General features: G+C 42.4%; 1 protein-coding gene across 3 annotated transcripts in view; it reads right to left on the bottom strand.

Annotated features, from left to right (window-relative positions):
- The window catches only part of TIAM1 (TIAM Rac1 associated GEF 1), a 360609-nt gene that overhangs the window by 118713 nt on the left and 214694 nt on the right, over positions 1-27202 (bottom strand). For all 3 annotated transcript variants that reach the window (XM_076000522.1, XM_012780925.3, XM_012780924.3), the window contains 2 exons: positions 18792-18968; positions 8680-9653 (listed from right to left, as the gene is read on the bottom strand). In XM_076000522.1, the coding sequence (XP_075856637.1) occupies positions 8680-9642 (963 nt within the window). In that variant the 5' untranslated portion in view covers positions 9643-9653; positions 18792-18968. The remainder of the gene's footprint in view (positions 1-8679; positions 9654-18791; positions 18969-27202) is intronic.

The following is a 27202-nucleotide window of genomic DNA, read 5'->3' as shown; positions in this document are numbered from 1 at the left end:
TTTCTGTGTTAATGATGTGCGAACATAATTTTGAAAAAGTAACTAGCCGGAAAGTGCAAAGGCCCTGGGACAATCTGGGAACCAGCGGAATCAATTGGCCACTTGTAATAAAGGTATAAGTTGAATGCAATTAGAAACTGTTTTCTAGGTCACTTTAATTTCCCTGATAGATACAGAAGCCCATTAGCTTTAACATACCTGTGCAGAAAAGGTAAAAATAATGCAGGAGAATTCACTAAATTTCAAGGGGGTAAAGAAATTCTGATTTGCAAAAACCTGGAATTAGAACTATTTCTGCCTTGTTAAATTCTAAAATGTTCCTCCTCTGCTTCATCTTCTTCTTATCCCCAAAATATAATCTCCCCCCCCTCAACACACAAGTGTGAATACCATGTTTGCCTCTCAGTATTCTCTCCTCGGTTTACTCAGTATACTCTCCTTTGGTAATCTTAGTACAGCCAATATCAATTCTACGTAAATTACTCTGAACTTGTCCATGCCTCAGTTTTCTCATCTGTATTATGGGGACAGCAATAGTGCCCACTTTGTAAGACACTTCGTAAGAAGTGAGATTGAGGTAAACCCAGGAAAAGTGTCTTGAACTGTGCCCGGCACATAGTAGTACCTGCTCAAAAATGTCAACTACAATTCCCATCATTCCCATCTTCAGTCTTACTTCCATGTCAGCACAGCCTGACCTCGGGTGCTTCCTGCACCAACATGGAATAAACGCTGCCTCTGAAAAACTTGGGAAAAACCAGGTATCGTGGGAAAAACAGACAGACCAAGGCTGGTGTGAGCCTAATACTAATTAGGCTTGTTAATTATTTTCATATCCACAAAATAGCACAATAAACTAAGGAAATGGTGACATTATCCACACTGTAAATTAGTAACTCTTGGGCACTATTACTAATAATTACCATTCCTGAATTAATAGAAATAGGAAATCAGCTCTATTTTCCCTCTTCTTCCTTTGTCAAGGCAAACTCTCCATACCTTTTTATGTTGCCAACACCCACTTCCTCTCCTCTAATGATTCTCAATGAAAGTGACTCACAATTTCTCTCAATTATAATCACTGGAACCAAAATCATTACATTACTGTCGCTAAAAAGAGACTCCAAAGTAAGTTAGCAAATGCCTGAAATGTGGCTTCGGATAACTCTGATTGGGAGTGCTTCATGTCCACGTTAAATGAACCACCTTTTGTCCTTTCACCTGGTTTTCCACGCAAGTGCTTCCACCTTGTAGTCTTCCCCTCCCCACCACCCCATAATATACCACGTTCCCAGTCCCTTTCCCTTCCTAGTGCTACAGCCCTGGTTCAGCTACAAGCCCTCTCTCTGCTAGCTATCTTCTTTCCACTGCGCACACCATTACCAGGTAAATCTTCCAGGAGCAATGAGGGCTCCCCAGACTGTCCTTCAAGACCCTCCATGACCGTCCGGCATCAGCACTTGAGTTCTGGACTCGCCCAGCCACCAATGCAATCGGAGCGCTCATCCCAGGGCATGCTCCCAACCTCTCCTGCTTCCAGGAGCACGCACGCATTTAATATTTCCTTTTCTATGGCAGAAAGCCTTCTCCTTCGCTCCTCCAATCGCAGTGCCAACTTCTCTGCAGCGTGTCCCCTCCCCTGCCCCAACTCTACTCTTGTCACATTGGGCTCCTTGCCATTCTTTGAATGTCCTCGGAAACTCTTTTTTTTTTTTTGAGACAGAGTCTGGCTTTGTTGCCCAAGCTAGAGTGAGTGCCGTGGCGTCAGCCTAGCTCACAGCAACCTCAATCTCCTGGGCTCAAGCGATCCTCCTGCCGCCTCAGCCTCCCGAGTAGCTGGGACTACAGGCATGTGCCACCATGCCCAGCTAATTTTTTGTATATATATATTACTTGGCCAATTAATTTCTTTCTATTTATAGTAGAGATGGGGTCTCGCTCTTGCTCAGGCTGGTTTCGAACTCCTGACCTTGAGCAATCTGCCCGCCTCAGCCTCCCAGAGTGCTAGGATTACAGGCGTGAGCCACCGCGCCCGGCCTCTGGGAAACTCCTCCTGCCCACTAACGACTCAATAGCCAACTCCCCCTCTCCTTCAAGTCCCTACCCAAGTCTGCCTTCTCAAGAGGGCCCACCCTGGCAATCCTGTCTGAAATCGCCCCCTACCTGTCCCCACCCACCTTCCTCACACTACTCTGTTTCTCTTCCACAGAGCATCGCTTACTTCTCCTGCTAACTGTTTTCTACCACACACCCACCTCACTCCAACAAGCTCCACGAGCTCGGGGATCTTTTCTTGTTGACGCATCCCAAGTGCCAGTAATAGCACCTGGCATGGGGTAGGCACTTCAAAAATAATTGTTGAATGAACGAACTGCTGCTCATTTTCCACCATAATCTCAAAACGAGGAGAATGGCTTCTCATGGAACTCACTTCAGTTGTTGGTTTAAAGGTTTAGTCATTTCTAAGCTCAACTCACGCTCAACAGAAGTTGAGGTGACCAATTAGTCCCAGCTGTAAAGCTTAAATTTGCAAGCTTCAAGCAGTCCATTTGTATTATGTCTCATACGGATGCAACCAGGGTTCTTTTTTTTTATTTTTTTCTTTAACTTTTTTAGAAGTAGAGAATGTAAGAGAGACATATTGGGCTATTTTACAACCCAAGCTAGTTACTCTGTCAACAGGTAATCCAACACCAACTATGCCCAAATGACAAAGGGAAAGGCCTGTCAGAAGATTCCTAAATTCTCCCTGGGCCCCGGGGAGACCCTACTGGACCCTCACAGCAGGCTGGTTGCACAGCCCCAGCCTGCAGAGTCGACTTTCCTCCTCAGAGAGCCCTCAAGTCCCAATGCCCCTTCCCCCTCCTCTGCTATGCTCCAAAACCAATGATTACACGATATTGTGACACAATTTGAATCAAAGGACACAGACTTTCCTCTACTACTATACTAGACAAAGAATGTGATTTTCAAAAGCCTGAACTGCTGGGCAGGGCGGGCACAGTGGCAGGCACCTGTAGTCCAAGCTCCTCAGGAGGCTGAGACAAGAGGAGTGCTTGAGCTCAGGAGTCTGAGGCTGCTGTGAGCTATGACTGCACCTGTGAATAGCCATTGCACTCCAGCAGCCTGGGCAACATAGCAAGATCCCATCTCTTAAAAAAAAAAAAAGGGGAGGGGGGAGCCTGAACGTCCCCAGTGGATATTAGCATAAATGAACAGCTCTCAAAGAATATGCCATGGGTCCCTAACATACTTTCAGAGAGTCTCTGAGGCTCTTCTTTTTCCAATTGCCTGTGCAAGGTTGGATCTTACTCATATAGTCCAAACAAACAGCGTTTTGCAAGAGAGGAGATGCAGAAGTAGCTATGAGACTCTCGCGTCTCTATTAAGCCAGAATTAAAAGAGATTTGCAAAAATACAAAACAATGCCTCTCACCTCATATTTTTTATGTTAGAGAATAAAAATTTTTAAAGTTATTTACATAACTTTAACATATAATGTGTATATTGCTCTTTTAAAAGGAATTAATAAGTATTTTTTACATTTCTGTTTTAATTTCTAATGTGATAAATATTTATAGATATCACCCACAGAAACAGAAGCCCCTCAGAGTCTGAAACACTTTTTACGAGTATAAAAGGGTGTGAGGTGCTATCTGTCACAGCTGTCCAAAAAAATAAATAAATAAATAAATAAAATAAAAGGGTGTGAGAACTGCTGACATAAGCCACTCTCAACTACCTACCCACCTTCCCACTCCCCAAAAAAGAGATCTTGGCAAAGGAGATATACATTCTTGTTGAAAATGGATGGGTTTGTTTTTAAAATAAATATCTCACTGCTTAGCTTACATGCCAGAAAAAGAAAAAAAAAAGCATCAGACAGAAGACAGAAGAGGAGAAGGAAAGAAAGAAAGGGGTTCTTTCAAAAATAGATTTTACATGCAAATTTTTTGTTTCATAAAGAATTAACCTTCTTAGCCAGAAGCCTCTAGATAGACTTTAGGGGACCCAGGGTTCCCTTAAAATGATATGCAGAAGAAGGGTGGTCCCTGTGTTTATCTAAAATAAAAGGGCCAGACTTTGTTTGCATCCCATTCTCAAAGGAGCCTGAGACCGAAGGTCAAGAATCACTTGGCTGTTGATGTCAGTTCTCAGCTCAGGAAACAAACTTATTTCTAAGCCGCTTAAGCCAAGTTGTAAAACAAAACAAAATATTAAAAATCAACCCAATTTTTTTCTAGGAACTAAGGACCCTCCCACCTCTGATAAAGCTACACTGTTCATCTTGTTAAAAATCATCAACTCGATTACTTGCTTATGAAAGCAAGCGAGCACCAGGCACGGCTGTGCTGGGACATCCTGGCCGTCTGTCTCCGCCACCCCTGTTATAGGCGACAGGAGTGGGCAGTAACAATTTTGTTTGCAGGCAAATCCTTTTTTTGCTTTTGTACCAGAATTAAGGGGTTTGATGTTAATAAAGTCTGCGGACACTTGAGTTGAAACCAGCTCAAGCTGGAGGGCAGTGCAGCGTGGGCTGTGCTTCTGATGGAAGGACCCCGATCAGTGAGTCAGAGGCCCTGGATTTTAATCCAGTTGTGAGACTTATCACCCAATCTCTTTTTTTGGGGGGGATTGCTGAGGTGTCTGAAACTGGTCAGCGAAACCCACACACCTGGCTACGCCACACACGCCACAACTCAGCTAGGGACTCTAACCAAGGGACTCCTCCTCGCTGCCCTCCCACTGAGGCCGAGGTGCCTGGAGACAAGCTCGGTACTGCCATGCCACATTTTTCGTCTCCCAAGCAGATAGATGAATGAAGCTCTCCACACAAGCATGCACAGTGGCTCCAAGCCAAAGCTTCCCTTAGAAACACAGAGCCTGGCTACAAGTCTCCATCAAATGGCGGCGTTCTCTCTCTCCAACTCACCCACTGAAAGTCTCAGAGATGCAGGAGAGCTGAGCCCTGGAACAACAAGGCAAACTTCACCATCACAACTCACAACCACTCGTCTCTGAGCATCTGTTATGTGCAAGACACCGCGCCACGAGTTTCCCATTCATTCCCTCGCAGAATCCTCCCATCCGCCTCATTTAAGAGGCACTGAGATTCCCTAGAAGTTAAATAAAGAAGTAGAAGGCTCAAACTTGAAAGCTCATATATGCTAATAACCTCTTTGTAGGACTTGAGCTGCCTCCTCTGCTCTGTCTGTAACCAAAGACATACAGAAAGAGTGAAGTTCGGTCCAAAAGACCAACTAACTAGCCGTCAATTAAATCCAAGGGGCGACCTGTCAATGTGCTTTTTTACAGAAATCAATAGAAGTAAATTCTGCTCGAAGTAGTATGAGGCTGTACTCATACTGACGCACGATGCAAACTTTTATGCACTGCACGCATGTGCACGCATGCGCAAACACACGCACATGCACGACACACATGCTTAAAATATATGAATGAAACCAAAAATTGTGAGCCAGATGCTGTAGCACATAATATGTGTCGCTTTTCAAAACCTAAACGCGCACTCCAGTGACTTCATGTTTCAGTAAGACATCCAAACTACTAAACAAATACAAAAATAGGAAGAATGGCCAAAAGCCCTTTTGTGATGATTTTCAGATCAAATGAAGTTGTTCACATTATTTCCAATAACATGTATTTTCTTCCAGGCTTAGAGGGTGTGCTTTGGGGCCAAATGTCTGCCAAAAACTCTTTTCTGGGGAGTAAACTGCTGACAGGACCATCACAGATTCAACTACATCACCAGGGCAGCCGAGGAGACTCTAAAATCTATGATTTCAGCTCGCTGGAAAGGTCCCTTGGGTCAAAAAACTTTTATTTAAAAAAAAAAAAAAAAAGCATTCTTTTCAAGGAAGCTTCCACACCCACTGCCTCTTAAAATACACTGTTTGGAACATAGTGGGCTCTCAAGAAATTGCGTTGGATGAACATGCCATACTTAGACTGAGAAATGTGGGCGGGCGGATAGTGTTGTGCATAATTCTGGGGTTTGTTTCAAGTCATTAAAGATCCTCACTCAACATATAAAGTCAATACAAAAATAATACTTCCGTTCATTTCAGAGGCTCCGCAAAAGGCTCCCATGCGTGGTATCCCGCTTGGTTCTCCTCACGGCCCTGTTGGACAGCTGGTGTCACTCAGACGGGACAGTGAAGGATGCCGTGGCACGTAAGATGGAGGGACCGGCCCAAGGTCACTCGGTGGGCATGCAGACAAGCCAGAATGCAAATGCACCTCTTAGGATTCCTAGTCCATCGCACTTTGCATTGCATTAAGCTGCCTAAGCACTGACTTTATGAGACACCACATTTAGATGATCTCACTTCCATATATTAACCATTCTGGAAGGCGACAAGCCAAAGAATGGAAAGTTCATATAACAATTACACATGACACCTTCAGTCGTGCCAGATCTGGAGGGGGAAACCACTTTGCTTCACCCCTGTTCTGGGGGGTAGCCACGACTCAAAGGCTCACACTTCCATTAGCCCGCCAGGTGTTTGGGGCGGGGGAGGACGGAGGTCTAGATGTCCCCAGTGTTAGAAAAATGGACATAAAGTGCCAGAATACAGCTGGGCACCCCTCTCAAATCTTATGTCGAATATGTACTAACTTAGCACTGTTCCAGGTAAAAGTGAGAGTCAAAGGTGATGTTCTGTTGTTAACAGTCCATGTCAATGTACCCTCTGCAGACTCCAAAGGAGTAGACCATCGCTCTGAATCGGTCCTGCAGTGCCAATCTGAGGACGCCTTCAAGACAGTCCTGCAAATCCCTTTCAGGTGACCCTTTGAGAGGTCACCTGTCTCCATGGCCTGTCAAATTGACAGTGCAGGAGCAGCCCTCACAAGGTAGGCAGAGGGACCACAGGGAGGTTATTCGGTCACTCCTGTCATTACCCTCTCAATTCAGAAGAGATGGGTTAAAATGTAGGTAGTGCATCTAGATGCAAGCTTGTGCTCACCTTCCCAGATCATGAATTCAGCCTTTTTAACAGCTGCCTTTCTAGGACACGAGATTTTGATACAAACACCAAACTACCCTAGGTCCTCAACCCATAGAACACCACTAACAGTGATGAAAATTACGACAGCTGACAAGTTCCCTCTTACTGGCTGCTTCCTAAGAACCAGGCACGTGTTTCACATGTTATTTCATTCCACTTCCTCAAAAAGCCTTATTATCCCCACTTGACAGATGAACAAATTAAGGCTACAAGAGAATTAATGACTTGCTAAAATTCCCCAGGTAAAAAGAGGGAGAGCCAGGATGCCTGGCTTGGACACTATGATCAAAACCTATCCTCGGGCAAGAACACAGTCTAATGCCAATTTTCTTTTCCGTGGCCCTGCTAGGTCCTCCACCATGTGCCCATTATATTCAGACCCCCTTTCCCACAGAACTTAACCTTAAAAGGCCATTTTGACTTGCACTGGAGCAAGGTCAGAGGGTGCAGCACCATCTCGTACTAGGCAGATCAGAATGCTGACTGCAGTGGCATTTGCTGGTCACCCTCGAGGCTGATACCTTTTCAAGGCCAAGTGGGCCCAATCTGGATTTTTAATCTGAAGCACTATCTACAAACCATTTCCTCCCCATCCTCAGCATAAGCCAAGACTCCCTGAATTCTGCCAGAAAATGACCAAGGCATGCACAATTGCTTGAGTTTTATTTATTTTTTTTTAAGAGATGGGGTCTTGCTATATTGCCCAGGTTGGACTTGAACTCCTAGACTCAAAAGATCCTCCTGTCTTCAGCCACCATATCCAGTTCTATTGCTAAACATTGTATTATCTCAATCCTAATTATCATTGCCAGCTAAGGTAACGGATCCTCCTTTAATTAGCAAGACACCTTTTAAAGTCTTTTGAAAATGTTTTCACACCCACTCGCCCATGCACTCGACCCCGAGGCTGGCAAGTTGAGCATCCTTCTCCCGTTCTTCAGAGGAACAGCTAGACGTCAGGGTTTGCCCAAGGTCAAACAACTAAGTTGGCTGCAAAGTTGGAACTGGAACCCACCCATTTAATTCCTTCCGATACACCTCCCTCCAGAGACAGGGCTGGCCAGCATCGCAAGGAGCAGGAAATTGAAATGGCTCCTGGTAAGGCAGCAAGCCTGCCAACCACGGAGAGAAGCTGACAAGTGACCCGAGCCCTCCCCGAATTAAAAATGCCTCCTCTCAAAGGAGCCGCCAACCAACCTCCTCCCACCTGCTGCAGTGAAGAAATGAGTTCCAAGACTCCGTGCCTGTCTGTCCACGGAAAGGACCAAGTTGTAAAGGAGCATGAATAAGTGGGAAGCTGTTGCAGAACTGAGTTGTTGAAGGCAGCTTCCCAGTGTGAACTTACTAGCTTTATTCCCACTCCTATCTCGTCATCCCCCTGCACACACAGACACTTCCCTGAATCCCCACCCCTTAACCACAGAACTGTAAGAGGGGCGACGCAGAAGAGAGAGGAATCCTTAGAGAAACAGCATTAGCTGCAGCAGCCACAGGGCAGGCAGGGCAGAACCCGGTTAAAAGATGGGAATCTTATAAGAGCAAAATCATGCACTTCTAAGAGCAAAATCATGCACTTCTAAGAGCAAAATCATGCACTTAGCGTCATGCACCATTTCCAAAATATTGAAACACATTTCAATCACTTTACCTGAGTTGTTTTTGCTCTTCTGCCTTGCATGCTGTTGCTATGGCTAATTTGTGGGTTGGTGGCACCTTCCGAAAGACAGTGAGATTTCCTACAGGGAAGTGTGTTATAATTACTGTACGGAGGAGTCTCTTCAGCAGCAGCTGGTGGCATCTTATGGGTTGCAAGATCGGGAATATCAGACACCAAATTCCGACAGTAGCCTGCGAATTTGCTCCTCGGCCCGCCGTTTGCTGTCACCCCAGAGTTTTTCTGAGCGTACAAGTCGCCCAAGGAATTGGCCCGCTGACAGGTGCTGAGCCGCCGTGGACTCGCCTGTGTCTCCATCCCCCGAGCCGCCTCGCAGTCCTTCTCTTCGGCGGAACCCAAGATTTCTTCGTTGCTTGTTAAATGTTCTTGGCTCAGATCAGAGAGTGAGAATTCCAGGCTGTCCTCCCGCCAGATGTCTGCAGATTTGGAGCGCTTCTTCTTAAAGCTCGCTGTCTCCATGAAAGTGGGCCCATTGGATGTATAGAGATGCTGCCTCCTGCCTCCCTCAGCCAAATATGTAGCGTCATCCCCGTAAAGCCTGCTCTCCTCCGAGTCTGGCATGCTCTGCACAGAGGCTGCCGTGAGGACGATGCTGCTGTCTACGCTGGGAGTGACAGAGGAATCGGTGTAAGACACGGGTCTCAAGCCCATATCCACTCGGTCCACCCAAATGGGGCCGCCAAAGTCCTCTAGGGTGCCTTCCTGGGAGAAGGGCTCCAGGCCATTTTCGGCCAGGGACTGGGGGATGCTGGGGGTGCTGCTGGACCGGGTGCTCACTTCGGAGTTCCTGTGGATCACCTTCCCCGAGGAGGCGTGCCTGGTCCGCCGCGTCTTGTGCGAGAGGCGCAGCGAGCGGGACGTGTGCTTGCGCCCCAGGCTGGCATGCTTTTCTCCATAAAACTCATGCTCTACATTTTGACTTTCTGCGTTTCCCATGGTTTTATGGTCTGTAGCAAAGGGGAAAAGGGGGGACAAGGGAGTCACTATTAGTATAGGTATAGGCATCTTGGAGAAAGAGCTCTCAGCCTGCAGGGAGGGCAGAACACTTTGGCTCAGTGGGGTTGGGTAAGCACAACCTCCTATAGGCACCTGGCAGGTACTGAAACTTACCTGGGAGCAGGTGAGCACTAACATCATCTGTTCAGACTAACCCCACATGTGAAATAAGTGCATAAATACGAATCTTTAGAGAATTAGACTCATCTTTGCCCAGAGGGTGGATGCCCACAGGGCACAGCAGAGAGTGTTGCTTTTGTACAGCCGGCAACTCTGCTAACCTTGTCTTCCTTCCTAAATGCTATGATTATATATTTAAAGTTCTACTCCTATCCATAAGGTGAAAATTCTAAAAGTACAAACCAAGTAAGTAATTTTCTATTTAAAATTATATATATTTCAAAAAACAAAACAAAACTCAGAGGTGCATTTGGTGACCTCCCTTCCAAATGCCAGTGGGTTGGGGGTTTGGGGGGGAGGGTTGTTTTTTGGTTTTTGTTGCTGTAGTGGAATTCTAATCATACTTCAGAATCAAGCAAAAATGGAAAACCTCAAGATGTAAGTCTGATCAATTCTTCCTAATAAATCAAAGTCAAAAAGAAAAAAAGGCATTTACCTTTAATTTCAAAGCATTCTGGGAACCTTGATTGGGGGTGGGTGGGAGGGGGTATGGAGGGGTGGTGGGGATGGGCAAAACAAACAGAAACCCTGCTCTCTGCTTAGCAGCAGATTAATGGGTTTATTTCTGGGAGCAAATCCAACCTGCGAACATTAATCTGGTACAGAGTGCCCTGCAAACAGAAATTCACATTATGAAACCACTAAATGTGATTCAGCCTTCTGGGGCTCCCCAGGTTAATTCAAGTCCGTCCTTAACATTTTCCCAGCCTCTCTCACTGACCTAATGACACAATTCTGTTACAGTAGGCAAGAGAAAAGTCTTCAGAGTTCAACAACTATGAGTCTATTTAGCCTATCTCCTTGCTCCATGAGCTCTCTCTACGGCACTTCAAATTGTATGCACTTTTAAGATAACACACAGGAAGATAGCTCGAAATTAAAGAAGAAAAGCAGAGTAGTTCGGGGCATATCCCTAAGATGGTTCTTTTAACCACCTACAGAGACATTCATTCAGAAAATATATACCAAGCACCTACCATGTTCTAGAAGCCAGAGACACAGGAGGGAAGGAAAAAAAAAAAAAAAACACATTCCCTACTCTCATTAAACTGATATGCTAGCCAAGGAAGGCACACAATAGACACAAAAGTAAAAAGTGGCATGGGGAAACAGGAAATGACATTACTGTGACCACTGCAAAGAGATGAGAACATCCCAGAATATAATATACCTTCACATTGATCCGGGAATCACTCTACAGTCCCACTGCTCAGTCAAAAATGTTGCTTAAACTCTCACCGGCACATCTTTACTGAAATAAAATTTGTGGCAACAGGAAGGGAAAACCCTCATTTAATGTTCCAGTGTGTTCAGAGGTACAGACACCATACAGACACCAGATGTTACACCATTCCCAAACTGGAATATTCCCTACCAGGTCACACATCATAGGATTTTTCCAAGAAAGACAATCTCCTTTTTACTAGCAGCAAGTAGACTTCATGCTCTCTGGTTGGTGTCTTTAAGACACACACAAAAGGATAAAAATGAAAAGATCAATTGTCCATACACAACCATTTTGTTAGCCTAAATTCCTACGAATAGCACATGCTACAGTTTTTACAAGTAGAATAAATAGGCATGACTGTATCGCTAAAGGCCAAGACCAATTTCTTAGAGTTCTTAATTTTTGAAAAGTATAAATCAAGATACCTGGATGTGTCTATCTAACTATATGTTTTGCCAATAAATAAAGACTTAGAATAAATATTAGTCCACTTTAGGAATCACATAAGTTTAAATTTAAGTAAGAAAGAATTATAGTGAAATAAATTGAATGGAAGAAAAAGCAAAGCGGTCACTTCGAATCTGCTAGGATTTATTCTCCTCTATCATATAATAGCAAAAGTTTGCAAATGCAAATTGACAGACCGACTTATTTTCAACAACAACTTTCTGGTTAGGCTTGTTTCTGCCAACAGAAAACTAATCAAGTTAAAGGTCTCAGGAGAGATTTCCTCAAGGAAATGGTCCCAACCTTCAAGAATCACAGCACTCTGTCTCACACTGACGGGTCTGTGATATTAATAGCATTTTTAGTAGCAAGATTCTTTTCAGCCAGCCAAGGTAGGAAAGAAGCCACTTTTATCTTCAGAACTAGAATTTAGAGATGATTGCCAAATCCCCTAAATCCTACCAAGAGAAACTCTCAGGAGATGACCTAAGCAGAGTCAGCAGGAAGTTTGAAGCAACTCAAGTTAAGAAAAATAAGTTTCTAGGGACTACTGAAACACCCCTTAATTTGAAAGCTCTTCCTGAAAGCTTAGCAAGAAGCAAGATGGCCCATGTGGAATCAGTGGGGGACTCTGAAATAACATCAGCATGAAAAGTTAAAAGTGTTCTCCACATACAAAAGATACAATCTCCTGTTTCAGGTACAACCCCTGCCCTACAGGCGACCCCCAGAAAGTTGGTGAACTGCAAGTTCTAATCCTTTCCATGCACAAATGTAAAACGCTATCTATTCCCACCATCTTCTTTTCGTCCTATTCTATCTTACTTAACCCGAATCATTTATTTTTATTTCAAACAAACAAAACCTGGTTTATATTTCACATTTGTACAGGCCTTGTTCCTATAGCCTGGCTGCAACTTCAGGGCAGAAAGTGACTTTTGCTTTTTCTGTAGCCTCTACAAAGACTAGAAATCTTCTACTCATGGTAAGGAGTCAGTAAATATTGGTCTGTTTTAGTAACAAAAGCAAAAGGTACAGGACCAGTCCCTCACCACCAAAATCATCACACAGTCACTAGGCAAGAGAGAAAAACCTTCAGAGCAAGGACAGGCTGAAATGCAAAAATTGGGATAGAAATTGAAAAGCAGAATGTCAGAAAAACAGTGCTAGATCTCAAGCTGAGAAACATTACCAGTTTTAAATTCATTAAACTCTCAATTCCAGACTATGACCTAATTATATAGAATGTTAGTGGTCTCGGAAATCTCTCACACTCAAAGGCTAAATAGGAAGTAGTAAATGAGATTTTAGCATAAAAACAACTCTCAGTATTTAAACCTCAAGTCTGGCTTTTGACATTTTTCTTTCTTTTCAACATTCTAAGTCCTGGCTTCCCTGGTCTGCCTCAAGACCTTTGCAACACTCGTCCCTCTGCCTGGAACCCTCCTCCTTCCTGGTATCTGCCTGTTTCATTCTACCAAGTCCCTTCAGATCTTAAATCAAATGTCACCTTATCCCTTTATCACCTCTCCTGCCCCCTCTGTCGACAGGGACAACCGCTGCTGCAGAACTCAACACTTCCTACTCTTCTGTGTTGCCTCCTTAGCATTTAGCATAATTATAACCAACAGTATGTTTCACTTACTTATCTCTTTTATCCTCTAGAGGGCTGAGAGTTTTACTTATCTCGTTTCCTACTGTATCCTCAGTGCCTAGAACACTGCCCGAAAGGTGGAAGGTACCCAATAAAAAAATAATGAATGAACAACAAAAGATACTTTAATCTAGAATGTGAAAACCCATACAACTACAATCAAATATAGATGAGAACATACCACATGTGAACTAGACATAATCACATCGGTCTTAAATACACTAGCCTCTTGTCTCAGGGTACGTGGAGGAAACGCTGGTTTCCAATAAGCTCACAGCTGTCTGCGTCCCTTCTACCTGCAGACCTGGGAGGGTCCCCCATTCCGGACCACTGGGCTTGAGGTTGCCCTGACCCATGAACTGAGCTGAGGGTGCTCAGCTTGTGCCTCAGTGTGTTCCCCACCCCACCTGATTACTTGGGGAAAGAACTAAAGGCTACTCCCATCTCATTCCACTTAATTCTTGGCTTTAGTTCTTATCTTCTTCCTCCTCTGGAGCTGCAGTGCAGAGGCTTAGAAGTGAGGTTCAGAGCAGAGAGGGCACCTCTCCCCATGAGTGCAGAACTGCTCAGGCCTAAGATGATCCAGAGAAGATGGGGGCAAAGGAGACACAATGGCGTGATGGGCAAGGATGTCATCCCAAAGTACTATGGGATCAGTACATCAGGAGATCCCAGATCAGCACTTAGGGCCACGCATTAAAGACAACAGATGAGTGTGACTTTCCATTCTTGGCAATACCATGATCTCTCTCTTAAAGTGATGAGTTAAAGTTTTTAATAAGTAATCACACTAAATGCCTTTAAATCCTATAAAATTAAATACAGATGCTTCTCGACTTACAAAGGGGTTACATCCTGATAAACCTATTATAAGTTGAAAATGTCCTAAGTTGAAAATGTATTTAATACACCTATCCCACCAAACACCACTGCTTAGCCCAGTCTACCTTAAATATGCTCAGAACACTTACGTTAGCCTACAGTTTGGCAAAATCATCTAACTCACAGCCTATTTTATAGTAAGGTGTTGAACTTCTCACGTAATTTATTGAATACTGTACTGAAAGTGAAAAACAGAATGGTTACATGCACACCATCATAAAGTCAAAAAACCATAAGGTCAAACCATCGTGAGTCAGGAACCGTCTATACATAGTCAAAGAGTTAAAAGGTATCGCACAGAACTGTATCAATATGCACAAATATTTGTTAGTTAGTGTGGTTCATACTAACATTGGGTTATCTCTCGGGGACTGCTTTTATAGATTTATGAGGCTTCTAAGCTTTATGTGATAAAATGATATAGAACTATATACATATACTACATCAAAACAATGTCAATTTCTAGCTTTGGAATTTTACTATAATTATATAAGATGCAACCATTAGAGAAAACTGCGTAATGGTTATACTTCAGTGTACAATTTCCTGTGAACCTATAATTATTTCTAAATAAAAAGTTAAACAAACAAACCAAGCCTTAACTAACTGGAATATTCTGGTTAAATAAAATTTTAGTTTAAAAGTAAGGATTCTTCCAAAAGAATTATATTTGAATCCCTGCCCTTTTTTCAGCTGAAAAACATCTAGAACATTCTAATATACTTTCAATGCATTAGGCAATAAAGACATAAGCATGTATTGGGCATCATCTAGCAAAATGTTATCAGGAAATAGAAAGCAAATATAGAAATGATCCAAAGTGGCAAGCGCGATGGCTCACACCTGTAATCCTAGCACTCTGGGAGGCCGAGGCGGGTGGATCACTCAAGGTCCGGAGTTCGAAACCAGCCTGAGCAAAAGTGAGACCCCATCTCTACTAAACATAGAAAGAAATTAATTAGCCAACTAAAAATATAGAGAAAAAATTAGCTGCGCATGGTGGCGCATGCCTGTAGTCCCAGCTAGGCTAATGCCACGGCATTCTACCCTGGGCAACAAAGTGAGACTCTGTCTCAAAAAAAAAAAAAAAAAAAAAAAGGAAAGAAATGATCCAAAGTGAAGTTAAATAGAGAAGTAGAGTTGGTTATCTGAGGATACAGCTTCTGTCTTAAAAAGTAGTGAACAAACATAAATTGCTAATATCTGGTGCCAGAAAGATGGAGTAAGTCACTATGGCCTACCTCACCCCTACTAATTACAACTAAAACCTCTGCACCAAAAAGTAAACAAAAGCAGACAGATCAAGGAAAAGTCAAAACCTGAGGAAGCCACTCATACAAGGGTGAGTTTCCTGTTTTGTTTTTATTATTCTGATTTCTCTCCTAGCCCTGAACCAAGGGCGAGGACGGCTCCAGTGAACTAGAGGCACAGACAACAACAATCCCTGGGACAGACCCTGTCGTGCTGCCCAGAGGAATCCAGAATGGTCCCTGCAAGCCAGAGACTGAGTGGGGATCTCAGAGAAAAGAGAACTGGAAAAGAAAATCCTTTAATGGTATGTATAAATCCACCCGAGTCCCAGCCTCACTCCTTAGCTGCACACATGCCTGGGGCTGACCCAAAGCAAGACAGAAACAGCTTTGGAAACTGAATCATGATATACGCCACAACCCAAATCACAGACTAACCAGAGTGATGCAAAGATGGGACAAACCCAAAGCACTATATCAAAGGCTTTAAAAACCGAACTGACAGTAGAGCCTCCACCCACCGAAGGTGAAACAAAACTTGCGATCTGAACTCAGTCAAAAATAACAACAAAGAAAAATCTATATTCTCCCAATGATTGTAACAGGATCTGAAATATCACAACATTAATGTCCATGATGCATTCCAAACAATCAGGAAAATTTCATCAGTTCTCAAGGGTAAAGAACAATCAATAAATGCCAACCCCAAGGTGACTCAGATGTTTGAATTATCACACAAAAAATTTTAAAGCAGCTACTATAACTATGTTCCCTGAGTAAATGTAAACACTCTTGAAATAAATGAGAAACTTACTGCTTGCAACATCTATGCAAGATCAGTGTGAACACCAACGATGATACATGAGTAAAGAAATAAAACACATATATCAAATAAAGATAGGCTGGGCGCGGTGGCTCACACCTGTAATCCTAGCACTCTGGGAGGCCAAGGCAGGTGGATTGCTCGAGGTCAGGAGTTCGAAACCAGCCTCAGCAAGAGCGAGACCCCGTCTCTACTATAAATAGAAAAAAATTAATTGGCCAACTAATATATATATAGAAAAAATTAGCCGGGCATGGTGGTGCATGCCTGTAGTCCCAGCTACTTGGGAGGCTGAGGCAGCAGGATTGCTTGAGCCCAGGAGTTTGAGGTTGCTGTGAGCTAAGCTAACGCCATGGCACTCACTCCAGCCTGGGCAACAAAGTGAGACTCTGTCTCAAAATAAATAAATAAATAAAGATAAACCCTTTATGACCCAAGATTTAACATGTACACTGCATTTTTTAATCATTCTGATGTTATATTTTCACAATACTGCATAAGAAAACATTCCAGTTAATAGAAAGCAAAGCCATGGTCAAAGTCTTGGGCAGAGAGAACAAAAAGAAAAATACTCCCACAACCACAGATTGTTGAGAGAGAAAAAAAGGGAAGGAAAGAAAAAGATACAAGGGAATCTGGAAATAGCCTCACCACCTTGAAGACTATGGAGGTTATAATAATATTTTGATGGTTTAGCAAATCTAATTCCCTCAATGACACCAGAGATTCCAGGGGTATCCACGGATGAAGACCAGAGAGTTCTACAGGAACACAGCCCTGCCATGTGGGTCACCTAGCCAGGGCTTGCCCTATTCAGGAGCAAATAATCAAAATGAAGATTCTACCATTGAGGCCAAATATCTCTGGAGGAAAACTCTTCTTATCCTCCAGCAGTAAAATCTTAGCTTTGAGATGCACATCTAAGACCTAGAACAGGTTAAGATTTTCTTCAAGAATACTAATATGTAAATATTCTTTATATACATTTTTTTTTATTTTTGCGTATTATGGGGGTACAAGTGTTAAGGTTACATATATTGCCCATGCCCCTCCCCCGTAAATATTTTTTATATACACACACGATAAATTTGTGTAACAACTTAAAATGCAATTATGCTGGATAGAGTGCTTATGGGTCATTTTAATTTTCATAATTATACTTTTTTTATATTTTCTAAGGTTTCTATACTAGACATATAATTCATTTTAAGGAAAGAAAAATAAAACATGCTAGCAGGTTTTAAGTCACTGAATTTTTTTTTATAGTTGAAAAGAGTAAGGATGTGGGCACTCTGCTGGCAGCTACAACAAAACGGCACCAAACCCAAACTCCTAACAGATGGCTTAGGAAAATTACCTAAGATAAAAGAAAATACTACCTAGCTTGGATTTAATTACTTTTTCTCTACATTTCAATGGCAATATGTTTGACCTCCTCACACTGTAACTGTGGCAGGATTTTTTGTACAATGACATTTTTCTTATTTTTATTATAATAATTTCTTATTTTATTATAATTTCCCAATTGTGGAAAACATGCCTTACTTGTCACTGTATTTGTAACCTAAATATACTAAGGCATCAGTCCAGCTCTGAGTAGGAATGTTCATCATTGAACATCACAAGGGCACTTCAAACATATAAAACCTCAGATCCCACCGGTGACCCCAAGATAATCCAATTCTTAACATAGTCAAGTCAAAAGTTAAGTGTGAAAGCAAAGTTTCTCTGTCATTGGTAAGGACATTGTGAAATCAATCCATAAGGCATTTAACAGTGTATACACATTATTAATAATACAATTTTCCCTTCCCCTGAGGTATTTAAAAACTTATTATAAGAAACGTAATGATTACCCTTCTATGACTTGAAAACAGGCCTCCGAAAATGCAGGAGAAAGGATGAAATGTATTTATTTCAAAGTTAAATTTAAAGCGAAAATCACAAGACAACAGATTGCAAATTTAAAATTAGATTCTAGTGGGAGGTCTTGGTTTCAAGCCTGTTTTTTCCCTACTGGAGGCAGAGCTTGAAGACAGGGGGGGAAAGAGCTAAGATTAAACTGAGAGAAAGTTCTGAAAGTTTTTGCTAAATCGTTACAATCCATGAAAAGTGTTTTGCCAAGTCACACGCAAATACCCCTAACGCACGAGACTAAGCAAGAAAGTTTGGCAACAAATATAAGATGATCTTTGAGTTAGAAAAGATTATTATTTTGACTGTGTTTATTTTTGCTTTTTAAAGATTATCCAAAGCAGAAACAAGACATATCATTGTTTTGAAGTGAGATTTTGAAGCAGGTTTGCCTTTTTCAAGCATAATCCCATATAAAGAGGGTGAAGCTCCCAGATGAATTTAAAAGTTCCTGAGGGCAGTTCACAGGGGGGGGGGAGAAAAGATTTCATAGGTACCAGCTTTGTCTCTTTATTTTGTTTTGTTTTAACGCTAATGCTTTTGAATTGTCAGATGGGTGTAACCCAAATCCAAGGAAGTGATTCCAAATTCTTTTTCCCACGAGCTACATACAACACAGCAATTTCAATTGTAGTAAAATGCATGTGCACCACCACCTTTGAAGCATGTCTATTAATTCACACAGGCTCAAATATACATGCACAAACCTACCTTAAAAGGCAACCGTGGTCCCCAGCCCAACTTGCCCCGAGAGCACTGTGGCATTTAGATTCGAGGTCAGGAATGAAGTCGGGATGAACAGAGGCTGGGGCTGGGGAATGTGTCAGCACCTGTCCCGCCGTGTGGCCATCAGGGTTTCATCTCCGTCTGTGAGAATGTGCCAAAAACCTAGAGAGGGTCAGGTCAGAGAAACAGAAAAACACAAAAAGGAAAAAAAAAATGATAAGCCATAAGGAAGAAAACCCATTTGCATCAATTCTCTGACATCAACTTTGTATGAAATATGATGCCCCGAGTTAAATGATGCAACACTGAGCTGCAGGTATAAAATGATACCTGTAGGTTTAATCAGACAAATAAATAAAAACCAGCCTAGTTACATTTAGGGCAATAAATAGGTACTTCATCATTTTAATCTATTTCTGTAGAATAAAGTCGTAGATGGCAGAAACACATTACAAGGGTTCTACAGAATGATTTCCATCGGCCCCCTCAGTCTTCGGGGAGTCTCAACACACAGAAATGATAAGAAAAAAGACAGCCTAGGCCGGGCGCGGTGGCTCATGCCTGTAATCCTAGCTCTCTGGGAGGCCAAGGCGGGCGGATTGCTCGAGGCCAGGAGTTCGAAACCAGCCTGAGCAAGAGCGAGACCGTCTCCACTATAAATAGAAAGAAATTAATTGGCCAACTAATATATACAAAAAATTAGCCGGGCATGGTGGCGCATGCCTGTAGTCCCAGCTACTTGGGAGGCTGAGGCAGGAGGATTGCTTGAGCCAGGAGTTTGAGGTTGCTGTGAGCTAGGCTGACGCCACGGCACTCACTCTAGCTTGGGCAACAAAGCGAGACTCTGTCTCAAAAAAAAAAAAAAAGACAGCCTCAGTTATTGTCAATGGAGAGCCATATTTATAAGGGAAGTTGAAGAAAATGCAAAAATACAGTAAAACAAACGCCCAGATTCTCATCGTACACACGTTTTCTTAAGATGGCAAACATCAAATCCAGAGGAAATTCATGAAGCATATGCACAGGAAAGAATTTAGGCAAAAAATCCAAACTGATATTTAATCTGGACAAGAAGAGCTCCAGGCACAAGGAGGGTGAATGGTCTTTTTTTTTTTTTTCTTTTCTTTTTCTTTTTCAAGGCTACCCTTTGAGGTGAGATTACAAATACTAGGACAGGGAACAGAAAGGCCTGAAGGGCTCCTTTGGGTGGCTTCATCTGGGTACTTTCCTACTAGACATTCCTCAGAGGGTTTCGTGCTGCTGCCACCATTGCTGGTGGGAACCTGAGATGCCAAACACTTTGAGCCAGGAGCATGGAGAAAATCGCCTACTTTGTGGAAAGGAACCACACAGAGGCAGTAGGTAAATAAATATATACATCCACACAGAACAGAACAATAAGTGCAGTTACAGTCCTTCTTTATCTTGGAAAATGTGCTATTTAACAGTGAAGTTAGTGACTCATGCTTGCAGGGAAAGGAGCACAAGTTCTCAGCAACACCCCATTATTACCCCACAATACGTGCCCTTTCCATAATTCCCTCATTGCGATCCTGTTCGTTCTCTTTTCCTAGGCATCCTCCTTAAACTGCTCTCTGCAAATTTCCAAATTTTCAAAGCAGTTCCTGAATTGCTTAGAAACTGGCAGAAATTAATAAGCAATAGCCCATTTATATTGAAATGGACTCATTACGGTGCCAGCTGCCAATAATTTGCAAGGCTGGATTCTTGCTGGCAAACGAGGCCTGCGGGCGGCTGTCCTTCCACCTGCACAATGGAGGCTGATAATGCATTTTTTGTACTTTAAAAAAATTACAAATTCTATCTACCGGAACCAAAATTTTTCTCTATCTGTATATTCTTCCAATCCCTCGGCAGAAAAACTACATGAGAGGAAAGTGAAAGTTGTAGGGTATTATTCATAAAACATAAAAGAAAACACAACTGAGTTGATTTGTTATAACTTTTTTTTTCTGATTTCAGCCAGAAAGTAATGTACCTGTGACTTTGGCTGTGGAATTGATCCACGATGTGGACCAATCAGCAGATACGAGCTAGGGTCTCAACGCACAAAGGCACTCATTTTGCTTGCAGTGGGCAAACTCCACCATGTGAATGGATGCCACCATGGCAACTTGAGAACTATCAGTACTCTGGGTTTTCTTCAAGAGCTGGAAAGAATTCGATTTCACTGGGAGGCAGCTATGTACCAAGCTCAGCGTTCAGAATGGAAGCCAGGAGTCCCACTGCATGCACTCGGTCAAATCTTGCCTTTGCAAGTCAAATCTTTTCTTTTGGGTGATCTGGGGCAAACTCTTAATGCCAGTCTACTACTCTACAAATGGGGATAATAACAGCCCCTAACCCACTGGGTTGGTACGAACATTAAATGAGATCATCATGTTACATAATTTGTTTCATGCCCACCCCATGATCAGTTAGTTCTCAGTGAACATTAGCTATTGTTTCCACTATGATTTGAGATTTGTAAACCATAAGGAAAATGCTGCAGGATGGGCTTCTATCATGGGGGCTTCCGTAGCAACAAGATACCTAATTCAATGAAACCAGATCTACAATAAAAGTTGGATGAAATCGGTCACCTTAACACATTGACTGCCACACTAGAAAAAAAAAATTTTTTTTCCCCTGGGGCCATGGAGTTTTATTAAAACAAAATGATTCTTTCTAATTTGTTATTTTTTATTGTTTTCTGTGCACGAGTTAGTTATATACAACTCTATCCAAGTTTTCGGAATGAAATTGTCAATATTAGTTGTAACAATATCATCAAGTTAGACTTTCATGAACCAAATGCAGGGTTTTGTTTCACGAGGCCCTGAGGTCAAAACTAGCCTAAGTTAAACACAACTCACTCACGTGGCAGTCAATGTGTTAAATTTGCTGTGGAACAGTATGAACGAATAACTAATCCAGCCAGAAGATGTGGTCTTCTCAGCTGGCCAGAGCTCACACGCACACACACACAACCATGCTGACGAAATGCGGCAGTACCAGTCAGCCTAGTGACATTACATTACGATGACCCCTAGAGAAGTGAATACTGAACGTACCAAGTTTTTTAGTCTCACTCTGATTCACCCTCAACTCATAGGATCAACTTCTGTGTCAGGTGTCAAACAACAGGTTTTCACAAGAAAATGCATGCACTGGAGGTGGGAAAGGCATTACCAAAACTAATCTCTGGCTTCAAGCACCCAACAAAATAGAGTTGAGAAGTACCACCGTTTCAATACTGTAGCATGATTTAAAATGGAAATATGGTGAGTGTCAAATATATTGTGTCCATGGCATTTAAGCCATGGCTTTTCCTAAAATGTCTGCTAGACCAGAACTTTCTTTTTCACCTTCAAAAACCACCCATAAGGCCTTCTGTTACTTTTAAGACCTTGCAACTCCCTGGAAGTTTCCAGGAATCAAAATGTATACAGAGAAAGATAATGTATTTTACTTGCCCCCAAAACACCCAGGTTTGATTACCAGGCTCTATTTCTTACTAAGTTATGTGACTTTAGGATTGTAAATTACCCATTTCGAAAACCACCAGAAAAAATGAGGTAATACATGCTTTACTAATACCTACCTGAAAGGTTGTTATAAGAAATTAGAAAATTAACATGAAACACTATAAACTATAAAAACTTTACATATGTTAATTCTCACTCTATTTATCATGGGTTAGTGCCCAAAAGTGTTCCATAATTAGTGCATTAATGAGAATCAGGAAGTTTCTCCTTACTCTGAACCTAAAAGCCAGAGGGAGTAGGAGTAGAGATCTTAGATCAAAATCCTGAATATTTATTTTATATATAATAAGCACCAAAAGGATTTAGTTTTTAATATTCATACTTAGACCCCAAATCAGCAGTGACTGGATGGATGGATGGATGTGGGGCAATGGAAAAATGTAAATGGTTCAGAAATTAAGGTTAACCAAATTCCATCAGTCACTTTTTTATTTTTTTAACTGTTACTTTACTTAAGAAAGGGCTCGGGAGTGACCTCCAAGAAAGGATACGCAATTTAAAACAGAATAAAAGAAACTACTACTGAAAGAAAAAGAAAAAACACACAGAGGTTAAGACAAAGGGGGAGCAATGGTAGCTGTGCCTAATCCACTTGACTGCCCACCTGGCTCCACTTAAGCTCCAATTCAAATAGGGAAAACACAGCAGCTATAAAGTCCACCACGTCCAAATCAATTGCTCAGAAGAAGCACGGAAGTTCTTGGTACTCAGATCAGACAGGAATTTCCAGTGAGTGGTCCTCTGAGGCCACTGTGATATGCCGAACAATGTTCTGGACCTCATCCTTCCACATGGGCTCAGTGACAAATCTCATATGGCTATTTCTTATCTTGACAATTGAATATTTAAAAAAAAAAAAATCACAATACACCAACAGCAGTTCTGAAGAGTAAGGAGACTGCTACAGAGTGGACAGGCTGTGGACCTTCTGGAAGATTCTCCTTGGATGCTGTCTGTCCTCCACAGAGTGATGGATCATGGCTGAGGGGTCATGAGCCTCAGATGGGGCTCTCTGGCTCACACTTGAGTGTAGCCCAGTCACTCTCCCGGATGACCATACGCCTCTGGTGTTGAGAGGCAGTTCCACCAAGGGTGTGCTAGTCTGGCTTTTGGGAAAGCTGAGACTGCAGTAAGAATTCGTGCACAAAGAAGAGGTCCCCACTGTCCCTCTCAGGTGGACCACGTGACCACCAAGGGCCCTGGAGCAGAGCCCTCAGTGAAAAACCAGCTCCTCAGCACAGATGAATTAGCTATGATAAGGGCTCCAAATTCCTATTCCATAAAGCATGAATGAATTCATTTTAGCTCAACCATGTTTTTAAAAGCAGGTATAAACAGACACCCAAGGCAGAAAGAAAAACAAAAAATCCCAAAAAGTTTTCATATCCACAGACTGCTCTAGTTTTGAGCAATGTTACTTCCTAATATATCCAAATGTATCCCAAAGTAACTAAGCAAGGAAACATATTCATAGAATCAATATTTTTAAGCTGGCTGTAAGTTGGGAACTATCTACTAAAATAATAACTTTAATTTTAGAACAGTGAATCTTTGGCAATACTTAACCAACAGGTTCGGCTGGGACAGACATTACCACACTTCTTAGGAGTAAAGTCAGTGCATTTCAAAATGAAGTTAATATGATCTATCTACCCCAATTTAGGGAGGTCTACCATTTGCAAAAAAACTTACTATCCGGCTGGCACTGTGTTAATGGCTTTAGGCCAAATTACTCTTTGGAGTTTCCCTAACTTCTTGGCGTTTATTGTCTTGTAACTGCACCTCCAACCGGCAGCTGCCAACACTCTGCGACCCCACCATTGCATCATTTACTGTCAAGTTCCCTGTTGGCTTCATCTGAGTGGATTTGGAAGCCATTAGTCCCAAAGGGCTGTGTCACATAGCTGGCAATCAGATCTCCGCCATAGCCATACAGCCTGACTCTAAGAATGCCTCAAATGTGTGCCCAGCTTTCTGAAATGGATTTAATAACTTTTTAGGACACACCATGAGCATCACATGCTTTCTAAAAAATCCAAGCAGCATTATTGCCTTTTTTTTTCCCCTTATTTCAGAATATTCCAGGGGTACAAACGTTTTGGTTACATGAATTGCTTTTGTACAGTTTGAGTCAAAGTTGTGTGTCAATCGCCCATAGAGTATGCATTGCACCCGTTAGGTGTGAATTTACCCATCCTCTCCTCCCCCCTCCCACCTGCTTGACTTCCATTGAATTTTACTACCATACATGCCATTTCTTAAAGCCAGGAAGCTACTGAGCACAGCTAAGCACAGCTTTGGGCTCCTGGCTCCTAAATGGTCGATTCCAAGTTTGAGTCACACTAAAAAAGCACACCTATGTCACTACACTGTAAGGCAGTGTAGAAGATTCGATTCCAAAAGAAAATGGAAATGGAGCTGAGTGTGATCAACCTCTAATGCTGAAATCTGTCCTTTTGCTGTTTCACACGTTGTGGCTTACCTTCTAGGGTGTTCCCGTGAGAGAACTAGGTCATCTAAGTGCCCGTAAGACAGCAGGAGAGGATGGTATTCCATTCCATGCTTTCATACATCCTATCTAAGATTATGAGAGAGTATAATCCTTAAAACTGCACACCAAAGTAATGGTCTCAAGAATTTATCAACACCTTAGTTCAGAAGAGATTTCAAAATCAAGTCAGTTTACCCAACTCATTTTCCAATGCTGAGCCACCCAGGTCTCTTCCCTGAGGCAGATCTGCCTCCCGTGCCCGTGTGAGCAGTAGAAGCCACAGCAGGCACGGGAAGAAGCCACGTTTCTGGGACCCACAGCAAGGTGAGTGGTGGGTAAAGAGAGCTCCTTTTTCAATGTCAAAGACTGAAGATCCAAAAAGTGAACTTGGTTCTTCTTCTCTCTGGTTTCCCAACACTGAGGTTCAGGCTTGAGCCAGAACAGGGATAGGGAAAATCTCCATTCTTAAAGGACATGGCCCCGTGCAAGCAGTCAGGAGAAAAGGCACCCCAAGGGATTCTCAGACTTGTCAGCTGCCGCCTGCCTCCAAGACCTTCTCCAAACCTGCCCAGGTGACCCAAAAGTATGGAAGTACAACTTTCCATTTCCCTGATGGCCTCTGACCTCTACAGCCTGGGCCTCTGCCTTAGCCTGTTCTCTTACCATGCAGCCAAGAGGAAGTCTTTCAGCCCAAAGTACAGTCAGGATATCAAGGGGGGCCCTCCTTCTTTCATCGGGAAGCGGAACAGGACGCGGTCATCAGCCATGATTTCATTCCCTGAGCCACCCCACAAGCCAGTCCCCTGACCCGGAGCCGCCTTCCCACGCAGCGGGGGAGGGCCACTCTGGACTCGGGGACGAGCTCCCTGGGGTAAGGACGCACACCCAAGAGGCCGGTGTGGCAACCAAGCCTCTCAGCAACGAGGGCTGGGACTGCCTGCAGCGTAGATGACAGGGAAGATGTCACAAGCTCCTCTGGGGAGGTCACCGGGTGTGAGGACAAATCCGCTTTCTTGGTCCCTCACACCTTAAACCTAAAGGGCCCATCCAGAAAGAACCTCTCCCCTCATGGAACTGCTGCTTCCTCCTTGCTTCTGTCCCTGCTGCTGTGGCCTTTATATTGGTGGCGGGAAATTCTTTTAAGAGAACACAGCCACAGAGCGATTCCGGCACTCCAGATACCAAGAGGGCTTTTAAGGCACTGGAAACACAGAGGAAGGAAGAGAATCTGGAAATATTAAGTATGTACGTGTGTGTATTTGATTAGCAACTTAATTTAATAACTAAAAGGCAACGAGTAAGTGTGACAGTTGAAAAACATAGCTGCCATATGTGAAAAGTGAAATTGTAGCAAGATCTGTGTCATATTATTGTTAAGGGGAGACTATGAACACTGGCCTTGATATATATTTAGGTAGCATGCCCTGACAGAAGGATTTTAATCAGAGACTAAACATTTCAGCACAGCAAAGAATCTTGCACTTTGAAGTTAAATTAAATGATTTTTTTGAAAAAATGTAAAGGCATTCCCAAGGATTTTCAAAATGGCAGTGATTCTTTACCTTTAAGTCACCATTGTTTGAAAGAGAAAGAACTAAGGCTCAAATCTGAGGACTCTGTCAGACGCATCATAAGATAGATGACAGAACAATGTCCTAAGGCCAAGTCCCAAGTCACTTCCTGGGTGCTTAGACCAAATGTTCCTTTACCTTCTCATTTAAAAAAAAAACAAAAACAACAACAAAAAAAAAAACTTTCAAAATGACTTCAATTTTCTATTTGCAATTCACTGCAAGTTATTTGGCAGTTATACAATTAAGACTACAAGCCATAACAGATAAAACATAATCCTTTTATTTCATTGATTCTAAGAAACATTTTTTTTCACCTTTAACATTTCTGAAATTAACAATATCTTACAATCACAATGGTATATTGTGGTTTAATCAGCACCATTTTTTTTCCTTTGTGGTATGCTAAATAGTGGTACATTTTATAAATGATAGCATCTTATGAAATAGAGTATATAAAAATAAATTTCTAGATAGCTCCACTTACAACACTCTAAAAACTGCTTGTGAATTATTTGGGTAAAGCAGAATATCTATGCAAAAACTTTAGTGATTATCACTCTTTCAGTTCAACTCAACCAAACATTTATTGGGCACCTGTTACATGTTTGGGATGACGATATAGACCATTTCCTTATGATGCCTACAACCTGGGAAACAGTGGTCACTTACCTACTCTGAGACAAGGCTGTAACAGCTAGTCTGGCATTGTTAATAGTGAATGTTAGAAAGAAACAGACTAACTCTGCAATGAGGAGAAATCAGTTGAAACTGGTCCTGAAGGGT

Source organism: Microcebus murinus, chromosome 1 (assembly GCF_040939455.1).
Source record: "Microcebus murinus isolate Inina chromosome 1, M.murinus_Inina_mat1.0, whole genome shotgun sequence".
Lineage (NCBI taxonomy): Eukaryota > Metazoa > Chordata > Mammalia > Primates > Cheirogaleidae > Microcebus > Microcebus murinus.
The sequence above is the reverse complement of the archived record's forward strand: the minus strand, read 5'-3'. Positions and strand labels throughout refer to the sequence as shown.